General features: G+C 37.5%; 4 protein-coding genes across 5 annotated transcripts; 3 read left to right on the forward strand and 1 right to left on the reverse strand.

Moving 5' to 3' along the window:
* Positions 1-3,280: 3,280 nt before the first annotated feature.
* LOC133873855 (acid phosphatase 1) lies at positions 3,281-5,565 on the forward strand. The gene is made up of 4 exons (XM_062311638.1): positions 3,281-3,431; positions 3,931-4,336; positions 4,425-4,637; positions 5,279-5,565. Exons 2-4 carry the CDS (start codon positions 3,957-3,959, stop codon positions 5,454-5,456), a joined length of 771 nt encoding a protein of 256 aa, XP_062167622.1. The 5' UTR covers positions 3,281-3,431; positions 3,931-3,956; the 3' UTR covers positions 5,457-5,565.
* Positions 5,566-6,072: 507 nt separating this feature from the next.
* LOC133872427 (V-type proton ATPase subunit E2) lies at positions 6,073-10,193 on the forward strand. The gene is made up of 6 exons (XM_062309931.1): positions 6,073-6,226; positions 7,156-7,256; positions 8,716-8,872; positions 9,458-9,657; positions 9,798-9,897; positions 9,987-10,193. The coding sequence occupies exons 1-6, from the start codon at positions 6,125-6,127 to the stop codon at positions 10,008-10,010; spliced, it is 684 nt and encodes a 227-aa protein (XP_062165915.1). The 5' UTR covers positions 6,073-6,124; the 3' UTR covers positions 10,011-10,193.
* A 169-nt stretch (positions 10,194-10,362) lies between these two features.
* LOC133872425 (BTB/POZ domain-containing protein At3g08570) lies at positions 10,363-14,177 on the reverse strand. The gene is made up of 4 exons (XM_062309928.1): positions 13,463-14,177; positions 12,961-13,027; positions 11,449-12,594; positions 10,363-11,151 (listed from the first exon to the last, which is right to left on the reverse strand). The coding sequence occupies exons 1-4, from the start codon at positions 13,534-13,536 to the stop codon at positions 10,633-10,635; spliced, it is 1,806 nt and encodes a 601-aa protein (XP_062165912.1). The 5' UTR covers positions 13,537-14,177; the 3' UTR covers positions 10,363-10,632.
* Positions 14,178-14,650: 473 nt separating this feature from the next.
* LOC133872426 (protein RETICULATA-RELATED 3, chloroplastic) lies at positions 14,651-16,222 on the forward strand. 2 transcript variants are annotated; one of them, XM_062309930.1, is made up of 2 exons: positions 14,651-14,752; positions 14,919-16,222. In XM_062309930.1, the coding sequence occupies exon 2, from the start codon at positions 14,936-14,938 to the stop codon at positions 16,052-16,054; it is 1,119 nt and encodes a 372-aa protein (XP_062165914.1). In that variant the 5' UTR covers positions 14,651-14,752; positions 14,919-14,935; the 3' UTR covers positions 16,055-16,222. The 2 variants fall into 2 exon arrangements, with proteins under 2 accessions (XP_062165914.1, XP_062165913.1); XM_062309929.1 differs by having other exon boundaries at positions 14,662-14,820.
* The last annotated feature ends 880 nt before the right edge of the window (positions 16,223-17,102 follow it).

Below are 17,102 nucleotides of genomic sequence, written 5' to 3' on the forward strand. Positions count from 1 at the left end.
CGAATAACAAATTACTGAATATATGAAAATCCTAACTCTTGCTATCTTGATTGAAACTTGAGTGCCATAGAAAGATGTTTAGAATCCAATAAAACTAACACAATTAATGAACAAATCATGCGATACAGAGAGGCAGTACATTATAGCAGGGAAAAGTCACCATCTTAACCCAGGAGCCCTTTAAAGGGATCAAAAGTCATGTTTAGAAGCTATGAAACCCACGACTGGTCCACGTATTAATGCAAATTTTTGAAACACATTTAAGTTATGTTCCCCAGCCTTATATGTGTCATTTTCTTTTTAAGATGCTTATACGATTCATTGCTATGAATATTTTTATAAAGAAATTTTCATTAAAATGAATGTAATTAAACAAATCTCTAACTCTAGTTTTCGGATAAGGGATCGGGATTGGCTGCAATTTTTCTATTTGAATTGTAGTCTATTCACGTGCTTGATCGGAATTGCATCATCTGTGATCCGTTCAAAGGTTAAAAAAAAAAAAAAATTATATATAAAGTATTCGTGGGTTCTTGTATAGTTGTTATACAAGTAGATTGGGGGCCATAACCATTGAACCACCACAAATAATACTTAGAAGCAAAGCTATATATATATATTTTCCCTATAAAAAGGCTCTACGTGTGTTCAGTGGAAGCTTGAGAGGATGACACAGTGGGTGCCAAAAAATAAGCTGTACATCTATCTTCAAAAGGTGCCTCCCTTTTTCTTTCACATGTATTTTTCTGACAGAGAGAGACAGATGCAGATGCACCACATCTAAAGGCTGTGAGTAATTGTTTCTATTGGCATTATTAGATAATTGATTGCTTTAATTGAAGAAAAATCATTGTCGTACATTCGGATTAGATCTACATCTTAAGCCAACTCTAAGCAACAATCAAGTCCCAACATTCAATTTGGCTAACGCCCGACAGTGAGAGCCAACTGCAACGGTACTATTTAAAGTGTTTGGGTATCATTTGAGTATTCATACATAAATATAAGATTATATAAATTAATAATAATACGACTCATTTAATTAAACATGTCAAATTACTCAACTTTAATTTATTAACTTTGTGTTAATTTTGTGTCGTGTTTACGGATAAAAAATTATCAGTCTTAAATGTTACGTGTTGGGTTTAAGTCACATTGAGACATATGTATAAAATTATATATATAAGTTAACAATAATCTGACCTATTTAATTAAACGGGTCAAACCTTTTAACCATAAACCCACTAATTTCGTGTTAATTAAATTCGTACCGAATTTGTATGTCGTATAAAAAATTGCCAACCCTAACACTATTGTACTTAAGAGAAATGCTATATGCATTTCCAACTCTATGGTCTCAAGTGTATATTTTCTTATATGGCATTGAAAATCACAATTAGAATCTATTTAAAATTCAATATTAATTTTCAAGGTTTGAGAGTACATGTAGTACTTAATTTCTTAATTTTAATAATTTTTTTTTTTTTTTTTTAGTATGCAGTATTTAATTGATAACTAGCATCCATTTGACACTTTCAAAAAAAAAAAAAAAAAAAAAAAAGCAGCTATTCGACACACCAACGAGCCCAAGTCTTGACATATTGGGCCGAGCGGCCTGATCGAGCATATATTTGCCTCTCTGGCATCGGTCATGTATTTCCGCCACAACTCTTAGATGGACTCAGCAGTGTATTGCCGGATTTGAAACCTTGGCTTTTAGTGGGTTGTCAAATCAGGCCTCCTGAGGCTTGGCCCAATTCCCAGAACATCCAGTTAATGGGCTATTTATTTCAAATTATTACCGACGATCTACCCGTTGCTTATTTATGTTACGGTAAAGCCGATTGGAATCCTCTGCAATTGACGGTCTGAATTGCAGTAAATTCAAATAGTCAACTGGAAGGTCTAGGTAAATAAATATAACCTATCAACATGAACAAAGTTTCAAGCTGTTCGGACATCAGATTAGATATTCTTAAATAACTTGTCCGAATTTGAAAAATTCAAAAAAATTATTGTGAGAGACTACTTATGAGACCTACATGATCAAATAAAAATTAAATTATTCAATCATTTATCCAGTTAAATAAATTTTATAAGTAATCTCTTACAATTACATGTTCGAATTCTTTTAAATTCAAACAGATAATTTGAGTAAAGGTAAATTTCAATGGGGGCAAAATGCAATTGGGTGATGACAAAGCCAGTTCAAGTGGCCAAGAGTGTGTGACGTGTGTCCAACTCATTGACACGACACCACATGCACTTCCCCTACTGGTCGGAGGTAGGTATGTAGGAAAATAGACAATATATATATATATATCCATATCATCACTCACTGGTTGGCCTGCTGCATAGCCTGCATTGGTGGAGGTTCCTTCAATAAATTAAGTTGCTATATTTGTACCTCTGATTAATGATTAGATAGGCAATCTCTCATCTCCCAGTGACCCACTCACAACATAGATATATATATTATATGGAATATCTTTACCTTTTGACATCCTTTATATATGCTATTCTTTATGCAAGAACGAACATTTCCTTATCATCGAGGTTGACTTCATCTAATTCGTCCAATCCTGCCCAATACATACATAAATTTGAGGCTTCCTAATTATCCACATATATTCTGAAAATCTTTTCACAAGGATTCACGCCCACGCCCACGACTGACCGACCTTCTTCCTTTTTATTTTCTTAATTACACAAACACCAACCATAAGGTGGCATGGATAATATTTTATATAAAAAAACTCAACATAAAATTAATGTGAATTAAGATTAAAGAATTTAATCAATCTATTTAATTAAATAGATTGAGTTAAGATTAAGTTATATATATAGTTCTATATGCATGACTCGAATTTAATACGAGAAGTAGTCGAGAACACAAATTACTAATCCGAGAGGCGTAATGATTTACCAATAGGAGTGTCTCAATTCGTTCCGATCCAGGGTTTTCCATACACATCGCAAACGCATATGGTTGGTACGTTGGTGCAATAATTATGTAGCCTTAGAGTTCTCTTCCACCACTTTCATGGAGACAATGTGGGTTCTGACTCCGTTCCCACTGGTGGACGAACCGTCCCTCGGACCTGGACTTAATTTCGCCCTGGCCCTCCTCTGACACTTGGGTATCCACCATTTTACCCATTTTGCTCTCTGACGCCACTCCCACCAAACACTTTGACATTCGACGAGAGAGGCTGGCAGTGTGGTTAATTATGTGCATCTAATTAATTCTAAGCTTACTTTTTGGCTCTTTAAATACCCACTTGCTACTTCTCTTGGATGCCAAGCGGTGCAAGCGGCCAGTCTCGATCAGCCGATACATATATACTGTAATTACTTTGATCAGCGCGCAGTTAATTTGTGCAACATTTGTCGTAAATGTTGTGATCGATCATCCGATCCGTTAATTTAAGGTAAGCTCACATGCAAGCATATCTCGCTTGCTTGCCACCACTTCTGCAGGTATATACAACTTAATCATTGTCTCTCTCTCTTCTATTTAGATTAATCTAGCAACTACTGTTCTCGATCATGCATCTGTACCTGTTATTACACTTTTCGATCGATTTGCGGGGTGTTAAAGTATCCTCAGACAAATTAGCTAGTAGCTAGACATGCTTTCAGACAAAGTTGTTTGAAAGCGTGTCTAGCTACTTTGTCCAAGACTCCGAGGACACTCTAAGAATTTCCTCCACTTTGAACTCGTGACCCATGCAGAAATAGAAAAATGTGATTGTCCTCAACAAGAGGTTTCCATCAAATTTTCCCCCGACGCACGTCATTCTTTTCCATCAGCAGCTAGGGACCAAAACTTAGTGCTGCAGTTACTGGTTATATATATATATATATGTGAGCCGTGCCATGAATGCATGCATGCCATTTGCCAATAACCCATAGTCGTCCTTTGTGCAGCTAATTGCATCGTGTACTACGTACACATGATGAGGACCATGGCACAGAGAATAGGGGAGGTATTGAGTTTTTTGGTTTTAGCTGTATTCTGCAAGGCGACTAGCGCAATGCCTACTTGGCGGGCAAGCTTGCCTCACGAAGAAGCCAGCTATTGCCTGAGCTGGAGGCTGGCGGTGGAGGCCAACAATGTGCGTCCCTGGCGCACCGTCCCAATACACTGCTTGGGCTACATCGAAACTTACATGATCGGCGGACAATATTTCCGGGACCTCGACTTCATAATGGACCAAATTTTGAGTTACGCTAATGAGATCATTCTGTCTGGGGACGGCATGGATGCCTGGATTCTTGACGTTGACGACACCTGCATCTCAAACGTCATTTACTACGGAGGGAAGAGATATGGGTATGTAGTACTTACGTCACTTTTGCTTAATTAATAATTCAAATTAAAATCATCCCCTTAATTAATCAATTATTATGTATTCATGCAGGTGCGACCCATATGACCCAGCGGGGTTTAACGCATGGGCGACGAGAGGAGGGTGCCCAGCGATTCCCGCGGCGCTAGGATTGTTTACAAAATTGGTTGCTGGTGGATTCAAGGTGTTCCTGCTCACTGGGAGAGACAAAGAGGCCCTGAGCGAAGCCACCATTGATAACTTACAGAAAGAAGGATTTATTGGTTATGAACGTCTCATTTTGAGGTAAGATCGATCGATGACGCTCCATAGCCAACACACGTACGATCGATAACGCCAAACTAGTATCCAAGTCAATGTCCATTTTGGATGTTGTCCGAGTCAATGTCCATGCAAGGAAAGTAAAAAAGTTGCTCCTTTCTTGGGCCAACCTAGCTGTCCAATAATATTCTTGCTGACGTTTTCCTTAAGTTTCTTATTTGATCCATGTTCATGCTCACGTAGGGCGATAATTAGTGTTTGCGTCAATGAATTAATGGGGTATAAAATCATATCTATAATTGGGCTAATCATATATATATATATTAAACGAGTCACTCTCTCCATTTAAAATCTTAACTTTATACTTAATTATTAATTTCATATCCAGTGTCAAAATTGTCAGACCATAATCAAGCTCATCCTAGTGGACCCTTTTGCAATTAAATCTGGTAATAATATTATTATATCTCAATTAATGGAGAGGATCCTATTCCTATTAATTCCATAGTACTTATGAAGGATGGAATTGTCATCGCCCTCCATTGCGTGGAGTGGGTGCCTGCCGGTGGGTGGGATATGAAGAAAAACAGAGCCTAGTGGGTGATATTATAATAACGTACGTACGTCGTCGTTTTAATGACTGATCGAGATTGTTTTCCACACAGGACTGCAGCTTATAAAGGGCAAAGCGCGGTGAAGTACAAGTCAGAAATCCGAAAGCAGCTTGTCGAACAAGGTTACAGAATATGGGGAAATGTTGGAGACCAGTGGAGTGATCTTCAGGGTGAATATTTGGGCAATCGGACTTTCAAGCTGCCTAATCCCATGTACTTTGTTCCTTGATCACAAACTGATCGATCAAAATTAATACTCAAAGCCTCAGAGGCTTTTGTATCTAGATTAATCTTGAACTTCCAATTATCAATAACAAATATAATCCTTTTATCAATCATTTAATTAGATCGACCACAATATGGTTATATATGTTTCGATCTATATATATATATATATATATATCATCGACCTAAAATGATTTCAACGTTAATAGTACTGAGTTTTCGTTATTAACAGTGGAGAATAAAAAGTTATATATATATATCAAGGATTGACTGGGAGTGCCACGTTATTATTGTAGGATAAAAATGTATTTTTATGCATTAAGATTAAGCCAGGTGTTATATATAGATGAAGAAAATAAGACAAGTTCAACGTCCAAATTTTCGTAGGTGGGAAGTTCAGAGGAAACTTCGCAACTGACAGTTAGTGTCGTACTCTTTTAACGTTATCAATCCAATGAATGCCCGACATGAAACCAAAGATGAGATTATTGGTTTCACCCCCGGCGGTGGGTGATGCTATAATTAAGGCTATATATATATATATATATATATATATATATATATATATATATCTTCGTCCAATTAATCACTGCCATTTTAAGCCCTGGCCTAATCAAAGGAGTCATACGTAGAAAAAGAGAGATCGAATAGTGAGAATAGGAGAAGGGAAGGATGGAAGACGCAGATGTGTCGAGGCAGATTCAGCAGATGGCGAGCTTCATCCGTCAGGAGGCGGAGGAGAAAGCTAACGAGATCTCTGTGTCTGCCGAGGAGGTCAGCTTGGTTTCTATCTTAGTGCTTTTGAGAGGGTGTTTTTTTATTTTTTATTGGAAAAAATAATAATAATAATAATAATAAAAATGTTTTGATTTAACGTAAATGTGAAAGTAGTTTTTTTTATTGTTTTGTGTTTTTTTGTTGTTGTTTGTTAATGTTTTTATTTTGAAAATAGAAAACAAAAGAAAGAATGAAAAAGTGTTAACAAACATAATCATGGATTCTAACGGTTAAATTCATAACTTATTCTAAAAGCTTGAGCAAATAAAAATGGATAAATTTAATCATTTAACTTATGAGTAATGTTATTTAGTAGATTGTTATATGATTGTCGTACAATTTGGATTACGTGGCAGTGAAAATCAACTATTGAATTAGCGTTCCATGGCTTGTAAAAAAAAATAAAAAATAAAAAATTAATGTCTTATTTTTATTAACACGTCATTTCAGTTGTATGACAGTCGTTTAGTATTCTTTTAAATGAAAATATTTTTCTAAATTTATATTTTAATACTCCCCTCACACGTGGATTCAAACTCTTTTTTAATAAGCTAGTGAGGCCCAACACGTTGAATATTTAATTGAAATGAGAAGTGAATTATATATTGTTGGAGACAATGTCCGAACTCAACACGTACATTTGGCTCTGATATCATGTTTAATCACAACTTGACCTAAAAGTTCAAGCTTTTGAAATAAATGGTGATTTAACATAAATGTTTTTAGAACAAATGATAATTTATATATATAACATAATATTAAAGCAAATGTTTCAGATTTGAACGTTAATGTCTTGACATAATTTATCTATCATTTTAATTAAAATAATCGATACATAAAAATAGTGTTAAAATATTAATTAAAATAATTAAATTTACTCTTTTATACACTTCCACATATACTATACGTTAATCTTTTATTTCCAGGAGTTTAACATCGAGAAATTACAATTAGTGGAAGCTGCAAGGAAAAAGGTTAGGCAAGAGTATGAGCGGAAGTCGAAGCAGGTGGAGATTCGTAAGAAAATGTGAGTTTCTCTTTATGTTTTTGTGAATTAATATTATTACATTAAGATAGTTTAATTAGTTTTTTAATTAATTATTCTCTTGTATGGTTGACGTCAGGGGCGGAGCCAGGGGGGGTCGAGAGGGGGCAAGTGCCCCCTCTCGATCCCTAAAATTTTTCTTTGACCTTGGTAGATTTTTTTCAAATACTTTGGTTGCCCCCCCTCAACCACTCATCAAAGGGCATCTACAATATACGGGCAAAGCATTTCCAATGCAAGCAGTACCGGAATTCAGTATTTTATGCTTTCATCATTTTAGATTTCTCAAGTTTCAGAAACTTTTAGGTTAGTGTGGGCTCTTCTAAGGAAGAAGACGAACAAAACGGTGTGTTTACACTTTTCTAAAAACGCTCCGTTTCATTTATTTATTTCTTTTAACAAAACGTGTTGCGTTGGCCTGTTGCGTGATTCGTGAACTTTCAGACTTTCAGTTGATAAAAAGCTGAGTTTAGCATTTTTTTTTTTTATTTATTTTTTTGAGTAAACGCTGCGTTTAGCCTTAGTGCTTACATTGGCATGACTTGGGAGTTGCGATTTCAGAGTTGGGAACTAAGTCAAATCTGAAATACTGCAGTACTTTTATTCTTCTTCAAACTTAATTGCCAAACAGCCGAATCCTTCTTCAAACTTGCTTAAAGATTTACGAGATCAAATCGCAAAAAGTAAGTAGCTATTTTTATTTTTTTTTTGGGAGGTTTAGGTGAAAATAAAGAGTGAGAAGTTTACCTTTTTTTTAATGATTTTTCTTCCTTAAAAAATTTCATGTATGTAGTCAGATTTTTATACTAATTTAATTTTAAGTTTATTATTAAATAATAAAAAATGTCCATATAAGTTTTTATATTTATATTTAAATTAGTTGTTTATGATATATATATATATGTATGTATGTATATAGTTAAACATTTTAATTATATGAAATATTTAATTGTAGTTACTTGAGGAGAATAACAAAGATTTCATTGAGTTCCCAATCAAACTTTGAATGAACTCCTGTCACAATAGACTTAACAAATATGTAATATGAAAATTCGTTGAGAACAACAACATAAATTAATGTTAGGCGTGACAAAATAAATTGTAAGTTACATTTATATGTTTTAAACCATAATTAAATTTTATTGAATTATTTATTTATTTCGTTAATTATATTTTTTAATTAATTTTTGTTCAATTTTAATTTTCAATCTTGCCCCCTGTGAAGTAAAATTCTGGCTCCGCCACTGGTTGACGTACGTGTCATATATTTTCTGCTTAATTATTCATTATTTTTTATTTTTTAAAAATGACGAATTAATTAATAGACATTAATTGTCCACCAAATACATGCATGCAAGAGGCCGCCGGCCGGTGTCATTATAATTTTTTTTTTTTTTATATTTTTCAATAATATTTTTGTAAAAAATTAATTGTTGTCCAGTGAATACTCTACGCAGCTGAATGCATCCCGTATAAAAGTTCTTCAAGCACAAGATGATGTGGTGAATTCCATGAAAGAATCTGCTGGCAAGGAACTTTTGCGTGTTTCGGACGACACCAACGCATACAAAAAGCTTCTAACAGCCTTGATTGTTCAGGTTAATTTGCCATTTGATTGTTTGGTTGCACTTAAATGAAGGAAATATAAAAATATTTTCTACATGATGCTTGCTTAGGAGTAAACCAAACACGAGAATTTCATATTCTCGGCGATCCTATCAAATTCATAATTATAATTCGCACATTTCACATTCTTGGAAATCTAGATTCCTACGACTCACATTAATACCCAAAAATGTGAATGCCGGGAAGAATGTTAGGTTTTGCAAACCAAGTGCCACGATATTGTCGTCTCTCATTTACGCCATTATCATAATTCTTGGTATATTACGATCGATTGTGATTAGAATATTCTGAGTATGTTATATGGGAATATTTTTTATTCACTTACTACAATTTTCTTTTTCTTATAAATAGAGGTGGAACTCAATTGTATCATTCAATTAAATACAACAAAGATAGGCCTCCAAATATTATCATATATGTAATATATAGAATATTCTCATAATATTTTCAACATATAATGGGAATATTCTATTTACGTATATGGTAATATTGTAACAAGTTGAACCTAATTTTGACTTCTTAATTACTGACCGGATAATTTTGCTTGTAATTTGTAGAGCTTGCTACGGCTGAAGGAGCCGGCAGTATTGCTGCGGGGCAGAGAGGCTGACCGAAAGCTTGTTGAGTCAATATTGAAGGAAGCAAAACGAGAGTATTCTGAGAAGGCCAAAGTGCAAGCCCTTAAAGTTACTCTTGACACTCGAGTGTACCTCCCTCCTCCTCCTCCAACTGGAGTGGATTCCCATGAACCCTTTTGGTAACAATTAATTAGTCTTTAATTAATTAACTGCTAAATCTTCTTGCTATTTGTTCAAAAACACTTTCTTATATATTGCTAGAGACTATGATCATATCATAAGCTTTTGTCGACCCTTTTTTGGTTAATTGCTGACATAGCTCGGGTGGAGTTGTCTTGGCTTCGCAAGATGGGAAGATTGTTTGTGAGAACACCCTTGATGCACGGTTGGACGTCGTTTTCCGACAGAAACTGCCCGAGGTTTGTACGACGTCAGAAACTGTAATACCCCGAACAGCATTCTTTTAAGTAATACTAAAAACTCTCTTTTTTAATACCCGCGCATGCAGATCCGGAAGGGCCTTTTAGGGTGAAGTTGGTGATCAGCATATGATCATTCTTCGCAAGTGTTTGATGGAAGGAGATAGTGCATAGTCTCCAGTCAGTTTTGTACCTCTCTGGGAATAAGTAGTATTTGACTCTGATTTGTTCAGTATTAATTTGGAAAAGTAATGGCTATACATGCAGCTTCCTTTTAAATTCTTACGTTCTTTCATATGTGCAGTTGGCACCAAGCTAGTAAGAACGTTTGCTATAGGAATTGAAAACATTAAGGAAACTCTAATGATTGACTTAAAACTATAATAAACAGGATGTCTTACTAAATAAAGTGTGATAATGCTTTTCCCAACAATTCTTGTACTCTCAGTAAAATAAACAATTGGATGGAGTTAAAGAAATGCTGATAATATTTATCATGACATAAGGGCATTTGAGGTGAATATGCGTGCATGTAAGCCTGCATATGAGAGTTGGATACAAGTACCTTTGGTGTTCTGAGGAGGGCCAATTTGGACAGTCCCCATTGCTCCTCTGTCAGTGCTACATAATCATATTTAGCTAAAGGCCGTAGGTAATCATAGAAACATGAACTCATATATAGTCAAGATGCCTTTAGTTCCCTTTCAAAAGCTATAAATCAATTTAACATGAAAGCTAGGAAACAGAATGCCTCCTACTCCTACCAGTTTTCCCTTCGCGAGACTTTCGACCGGATTTTTGCCGCTTTCCTCCGGCTGTACTGCTAAAGATTCCAATCCTTCCAATCCCTTTAGAGAGTGAGGTCAAGAAAGTTTTTCCATTCCCTGTTTTATCAATCATCCCTTGTTTCATAAACATCTGCTCCTTCTCCAACTCACTCAGTCTCACTCTCATTCTCGAAATCTCAAGCTTTAGTTCTCGGTTCTCTCTCCTTAGAGAAGCATAATTATCTCGAGGGGACATGGCAGCACTGGGGATACCGCTGCTAATTCTCTGCGACGAAAATCCATCACCAGAACTTCCGGACAAAGCATTCTTCAAACGGAGCTGCTCAGAATAGAGGACTCGCACTGCCATTTGTACGGGGAGTCGATCATTCTGTGCAGCATGATTGCATGCTTCTTGAGAGAGCTTTTGGCAGTCTATGAACTTGCAGAGCTTCTTGCATTCTTTTTCGGTTAGCATTGCATGAGCCTAAAAGAGACAACAAATTACAAAGGTTAAGTTAAGATTAACAGGAGAAAGTGAAGCAAATAAGTCATCTACCCATTTTCATTCCATTTCAGAAGTTTGTAGCAGCAATATAAGTTCAGTATTTACACTATGAGAAGGACCTCATAACACTACTGGAATGGAAAGAAAGAGAACACCAAAGGTCCATAACCACTAATATTAGATGCAAGAAATAGTCATTTCAAATGAATGTTGAATGAAATGGTGGATAATTGGAGCCTATCTATAATTTCAAATCTTTGGTATTGCAATGTTTACCTTCAAATAAATATCAATTGCTCTGTAAAGCCCATCATCTATGACACGAGCATAATCAGGCAGTATCTCAATCATAGCAGTGAATTTTTGTAAACTCAAACAAGGATCAGGAGCAATTTCCACTAGATATGCATCAATAAGCCGTCCTACTTTCAACAGAGAACCATGGCTTGGAGAACCAAGGCCTTCTGATTCATACCCGCATTCTTCATTTTCTTCGTCTTCAATCCACTGCAGGAAATTCACCAATATCCGATGGACGGTATCAACATCAAATAATGAATCCCCAGTCCGGACAGATGGTATAAGCAATTCATCAAGGGAAACCATTTCCAACCGAAGGGCTATCCTCCTTTCGAGCTCAAGCTTGCATGCAATGGTAGCATCCACCATAATAGCCATCCTCAACATCCCAAAAAGAAAACTCTGTGGAATGGAATAACTTTTCTCTGTTGGTATTAGACTTACAAGAGTTTCCACAATTGTCTTCTGGTCATTGTCTACCATGCCAGAAGTTGGTTTGGTCCTCCCCGGATTCCATTTTCCAGTATCTTTCAATGATGCTTGAGCATAATGAAGTAAAGATGCAACAATGCTCTCAGGTCGAACACCCATTCTTCCCATGGCACAAATAACTCTTTGATAAAAATCAATCCCCAATACTGAGAGATCTTCAATCCACCACTCAAGACAAACACTCTTTAGCTCTGTAAATTCACTATCACACTCCAACCTAGACAAACCCGATACTAGTTGCTCCTTGCAAGCATTCATAGCAATAGCTTCCACACATCTGCTTGGAATTTCAACCTCCTCTGCTATGGGAGGTAGCATCTCGCAGGTGGATAAGACTTCCACTGATTTTTCAAGACTTTGAACCACAACCTCATTTAGGTAAATCTCCGATCGTTCAATGAGATTTTCTTCCCGATAGTCTTCAAACATTTCCAGGTATTCTGCAACACATCGCAGACTAGCAACATTTGCACTTGTGATCTCAAAGTTCATGCCATAACAGAATTTCATGGCCAGTTCAAATGTCTGGGGGCCACCTGGTAAATTGAAGAGCTCCAATTTAGAAGTATTTGAATCCTTAGCGTCTGCAACCATTTTCCGAATCTTTCCGCTTCGTGACACCAGGGGAAACTTCAGTAAACCAGACCAAAAAGAACAATTTGATTGGTTAGAAAGAAATTTTCAAAAAAGTGTTTGAGTTCAAGTTATTTATTTGCATATTGAGATTTCATTGCAGACCCCTTGGAGTTAAATCTACTCTCCATAGCCAATAGGATGTTTCACAGTACAATATCACAGGGTCAAGTATATTAGATCGCACATTTGCTCATTGAGACTGACTCAAGCCCTTGAAAGCTCAAGAACAACATAAAAGATTTAACTCGTAGATATATTTATTTAAAATAATAGATTAGAGTTAGCTGATAGATATTCTAAAGCAGACATCGATTGCATTAGAGTCAGCCTCATTTAAATATTCAAAATTAAAAAGTTTACCTTGTGCAGCAGAAATGACTCTCCATCTACCACGATTGTAATGTCCCCAGCAACATCTGAGAAGATACTGCATGCAAATGGAACGGCTAATGTGAGCAATCTTCACATGAATAAGGATCATAGTCATACATAAAGTAATCAAGAGCTAGCATTGCAAATCCATTAGAAGAAAACAAAACCATATGAACAAGAAAAGAATTAAGGGACTTCTCAAATTCCTCCATATCAGCAATATTGGGATTTGTGGGATTTTTTATCCCATGGTAATAGTTGAGATCTTAACTCCATTCTCAAATTTTTAAGTTAATTAATTGTCCAACATAATTGAGATCTTGTCCTTTATTCACACTTGGAAAAATCAGAGCGTGGAACTTCCAGCAAACATATAATAAAAATGACACAAATAAAAACTAGAAGCAGGACAAAGAACCTTAACAGAAATTATGGATCAAAAGGATGGCCACAGATATAAATACAGAGACACGCAGAAAGAGATGAGTACCGGGTAGTGAAGGAGTTGCAGAACTTGGGAGTAGGAGAGCGATAAGAAGTGGAGAAGGAGCTCTCGGAGACCATCCCTTCTCAGTTCTCAGCCCCAGACAGACACAGACAGCAACACAATCTGAAACAGAAGAGTCGTGGATGATGGAGGGAATATGAATGATTCACACGAGTTTCCGTAAATAGCCTCCTCATGATCATTATTAGTTTACGAAACCCCATTCTTCGCTTTTTCAGCCTGACAGCCAGCCAAACCAGCCAGAGCCACCTTTTGCTTTTCCATTGCTTTGTCTTGCATTGCCTATGTATCTCTATATTTTATGCTTTCTACGTACAAAAGCTTTATGATTAATGATGTATACCCATTTTTGTTAAACTCTTAATCCTTTAAGAGTAACGTGGTTAAGAGCCTAATCACTTGGTCTATACTAATTAATATTGAAGGAATATTTTCCGATAAGGATTTACAGAGCCAGCGGTTCAGAAACAGAGCCCACGCCATCCTGAAAAAAGAGCTCCAAAGGAAAGGTGAGGCTGATGGTGATGGACATTACAAAAAGAAAAGACGAACGCAAACATTATTCGTCTAGAATCAACCAAAAAACATTCTTAAGCTGTGGCAGAGAGGTGAATCATAGGAAATCCATGGGTACCTTTGGCAAGAAATTAAAAAAGAGGAGATAAGGAAAAGCAGTGGAAGAAGGAGGTGTGGGCTGTGGGGGCGTGGACTGACGCGACACTTCGGCACGGAACTCAATAAAGACGCAATAATTGGAAAGAAGTACATTACAAATGGAAATACACAAGCATCGACAAGTAGGAATCCCGATATATTCCTGTCTTTCTCACTACATCTTTGTTGACTGACCAGTGACCGCTAAAATCCATGTCTTTCACTCTTCTATTCTTCTAATTCCGGCAGTGTCCCCGGAAACTGTACAGTTAGTTGGTCGGCGACTGCGGAGCATCCATTGCTGGCTGGACCGTGCACGTACGAGTTCATTTTCAGCTCTAATAATTTCGGGCCGACTGGGCTGCGGAGAAAGGCCAGTGAGCCCACAACCCAAATAGGCTATTGAACCCACTTTTAGTTAGCGGGCTAAAGAGAAAAAGCGGCCCATGACAGTGTGACCCGTATTCCCGTCCAAGTTCTTAAACTAGGGTTTAATGCGTTTCATATATTACTATTATTTATAAAGGAGTTCCATTCCACCTACCGCTTTTGTCTCCGCCATATCGGCTCAGAGGCTGCAGAGAGAAATCAGTTGGTGGAGCTGGAGGAGCCGATCCCGTACGTACCCAAATCCTTTTGATCTGTTCTCCTCATTATCAGCATTTCGATAAAAATTGAAGTTTAAGGTATCTCAAACACTTCACACTTGGTCTTTACAGCAATAGGAAGCACTGTATTCCCGTCCTTATTGCTCTCTCTCGATCTCTTTTGGTTGTTGTATTAGGAAAAGATTTGGAGACGATGGCGAGCATGGCTCGGCTTCTGCTTGGTTCCTCTCCGGTTCCCAGGCAATACCAGTACCGCTTCAACCTTTCCAATACTCCCTTTGCTGCTGCCGTTCCGTTTCCGCATTCTTCTGCGTCCTCGTCTCTCCCCAATCAACGCTTCCCTTTTAATCTAATCCACGCGAAGCAGCTCTCCGGACCCACCAACTTGCGTGGCAAATCCGAGCTTCCATTTGCCGGGGGAGGCGGTGGGGGAACCGATGGGGTCGGACGCGGAGGAGGCGGCGATCATGGAGGAGATGGGAGCGACCATGGTGATTCGTCGTCGTCGTCGTCTTCTTCTTCTGGGGCTTTTGGGATTCTGGGTTTTCTTCTGAGTGGATGGAGATCGAGGGTTGCAGCCGATCCCCAATTCCCTTTCAAGGTTATCATGGAGGAATTGGTAGGAGTCTCCGCCTGCGTTCTCGGAGACATGGCTTCGCGTCCCAACTTCGGCCTCAACGAGCTCGACTTTGTTTTCTCCACGCTCGTTGTTGGATCCATATTGAACTTCACGCTTATGTATCTTTTGGCACCAACCCTCTCCTCTTCTTCTTCTAGTCTCCCCGCCCTCTTTGCCAATTGTCCCACGAGCCACATGTTTGAACACGGTGCCTATACCCTTCTCAATCGGTTCGGGACTTTTGTGTATAAAGGAGCTGTCTTTGCTGCAGTTGGGTTCGCCGCAGGGCTCGTGGGGACTGCCATCTCAAATGGGTTGATGAATCTGAGGAAGAAGATGGATCCCGAGTTCGAGACCCCCAACAAGGCCCCTCCGACGATTTTGAATGCGCTCACTTGGGCGACGCACATGGGTGTTAGCAGCAACTTCAGGTACCAAACATTGAACGGAATCGAGTTCTTGCTGGACAAGGGGCTGTCGCCTTTGGCGTTCAAGTCCTCGGTGGTGGTTCTCAGGTGCTTGAACAATGTTCTTGGGGGAATGTCGTTCGTGATATTGGCCAGGTTGACGGGGGCACAGAGCGTCGGGGAGCCAAAGGCAGTTGCAGAAGGAGAGGTTGGCTCAGTTGCAGAGAAGGAGAAGCTCATTGATGGGGCTGAGGATTTCCAGAGCAATCAGTCGACTTACAAGTGATATGTTTCATTTGGGTTCTTCTATTTTCTTTTGGACGTGTTTTTCACAATTTTCCTATCCTTCTCCATATGTTCATAACTTCGGCTTGGTTGTGGCGGCTTATGCTGATTATAATAAAATTTAGCTGTAATAAAAATCTTAATCCTATCTAGGTGTTTTTATTATGGAGATGCTCTGTCTCTCTGTCTCTCTCTCTTAACCTTCGCAAGTAAAGCAACTACCAAAACTATTTTGCGATTGTAATATCTGATTGAATACCAATAAATTTGAATCGGATTTGTTATGGTCAAGAAGTATGCAACCTGACGATGCCATTACATCCGAAGTTGTTTGAAGAAAATAGGAAACCAGCAGCAGTATAAGAAAACAGTCTCATAAAAAGTCATCATTTTCATGTACATGGCACTGCATTCTTCATTTTTCATGATTTCTTAAAGAAGGAAGAAAAAGCATAAAGGGCTTCCGGAGTATGCAGTGAGACAGCGCCACCACCTCAGAAAACAAGTTGTTTTGAAAACCATTACGGTAAATCGGCAGTTCGTACGATGAAAGCTAGTCGCGCGGGGGGGGGGGGGGGGGGAGAAAAAAAAATATATATTTTTCTCAATTGCTAAGGGACACATGTTAAAACTAATTTGTAAAATATTGCCCAACAGAAGAAAAAGAAAAAGAAAATAAAATAAAAAAAAAAGCACTCATTTCGAGTAGGATAGACCACAATTGTTCATCTACGAGGCTTTCTTTATCGATCGATAGTCCTTCAATAATCAAAGCTAATGCAATTCTAAACAACCCTAATCCCAACATATATAACTAATGCATCCAAATCATAAGAAATAAAAGTGTCCTAAACCAAATCCCTATTGAGAGTAAATGGTCTTTAAATAAACCACAATAAAATAACCCCTAAATTGATAAGATTTCAAATATTAAAATTAACTTTAATTCTAATTTTAAATTAATTCATCCTAATTAATTGGAATTGTATTCTAACTAAACTACTAAACACATCTCACCCTAAATCTACTCCTGACACTTGGGATAGTAA

The sequence above is a fragment of the Alnus glutinosa genome, chromosome 7 (genome assembly GCF_958979055.1).
Source record: "Alnus glutinosa chromosome 7, dhAlnGlut1.1, whole genome shotgun sequence".
Classification (NCBI taxonomy): Eukaryota; Viridiplantae; Streptophyta; class Magnoliopsida; order Fagales; family Betulaceae; genus Alnus; species Alnus glutinosa.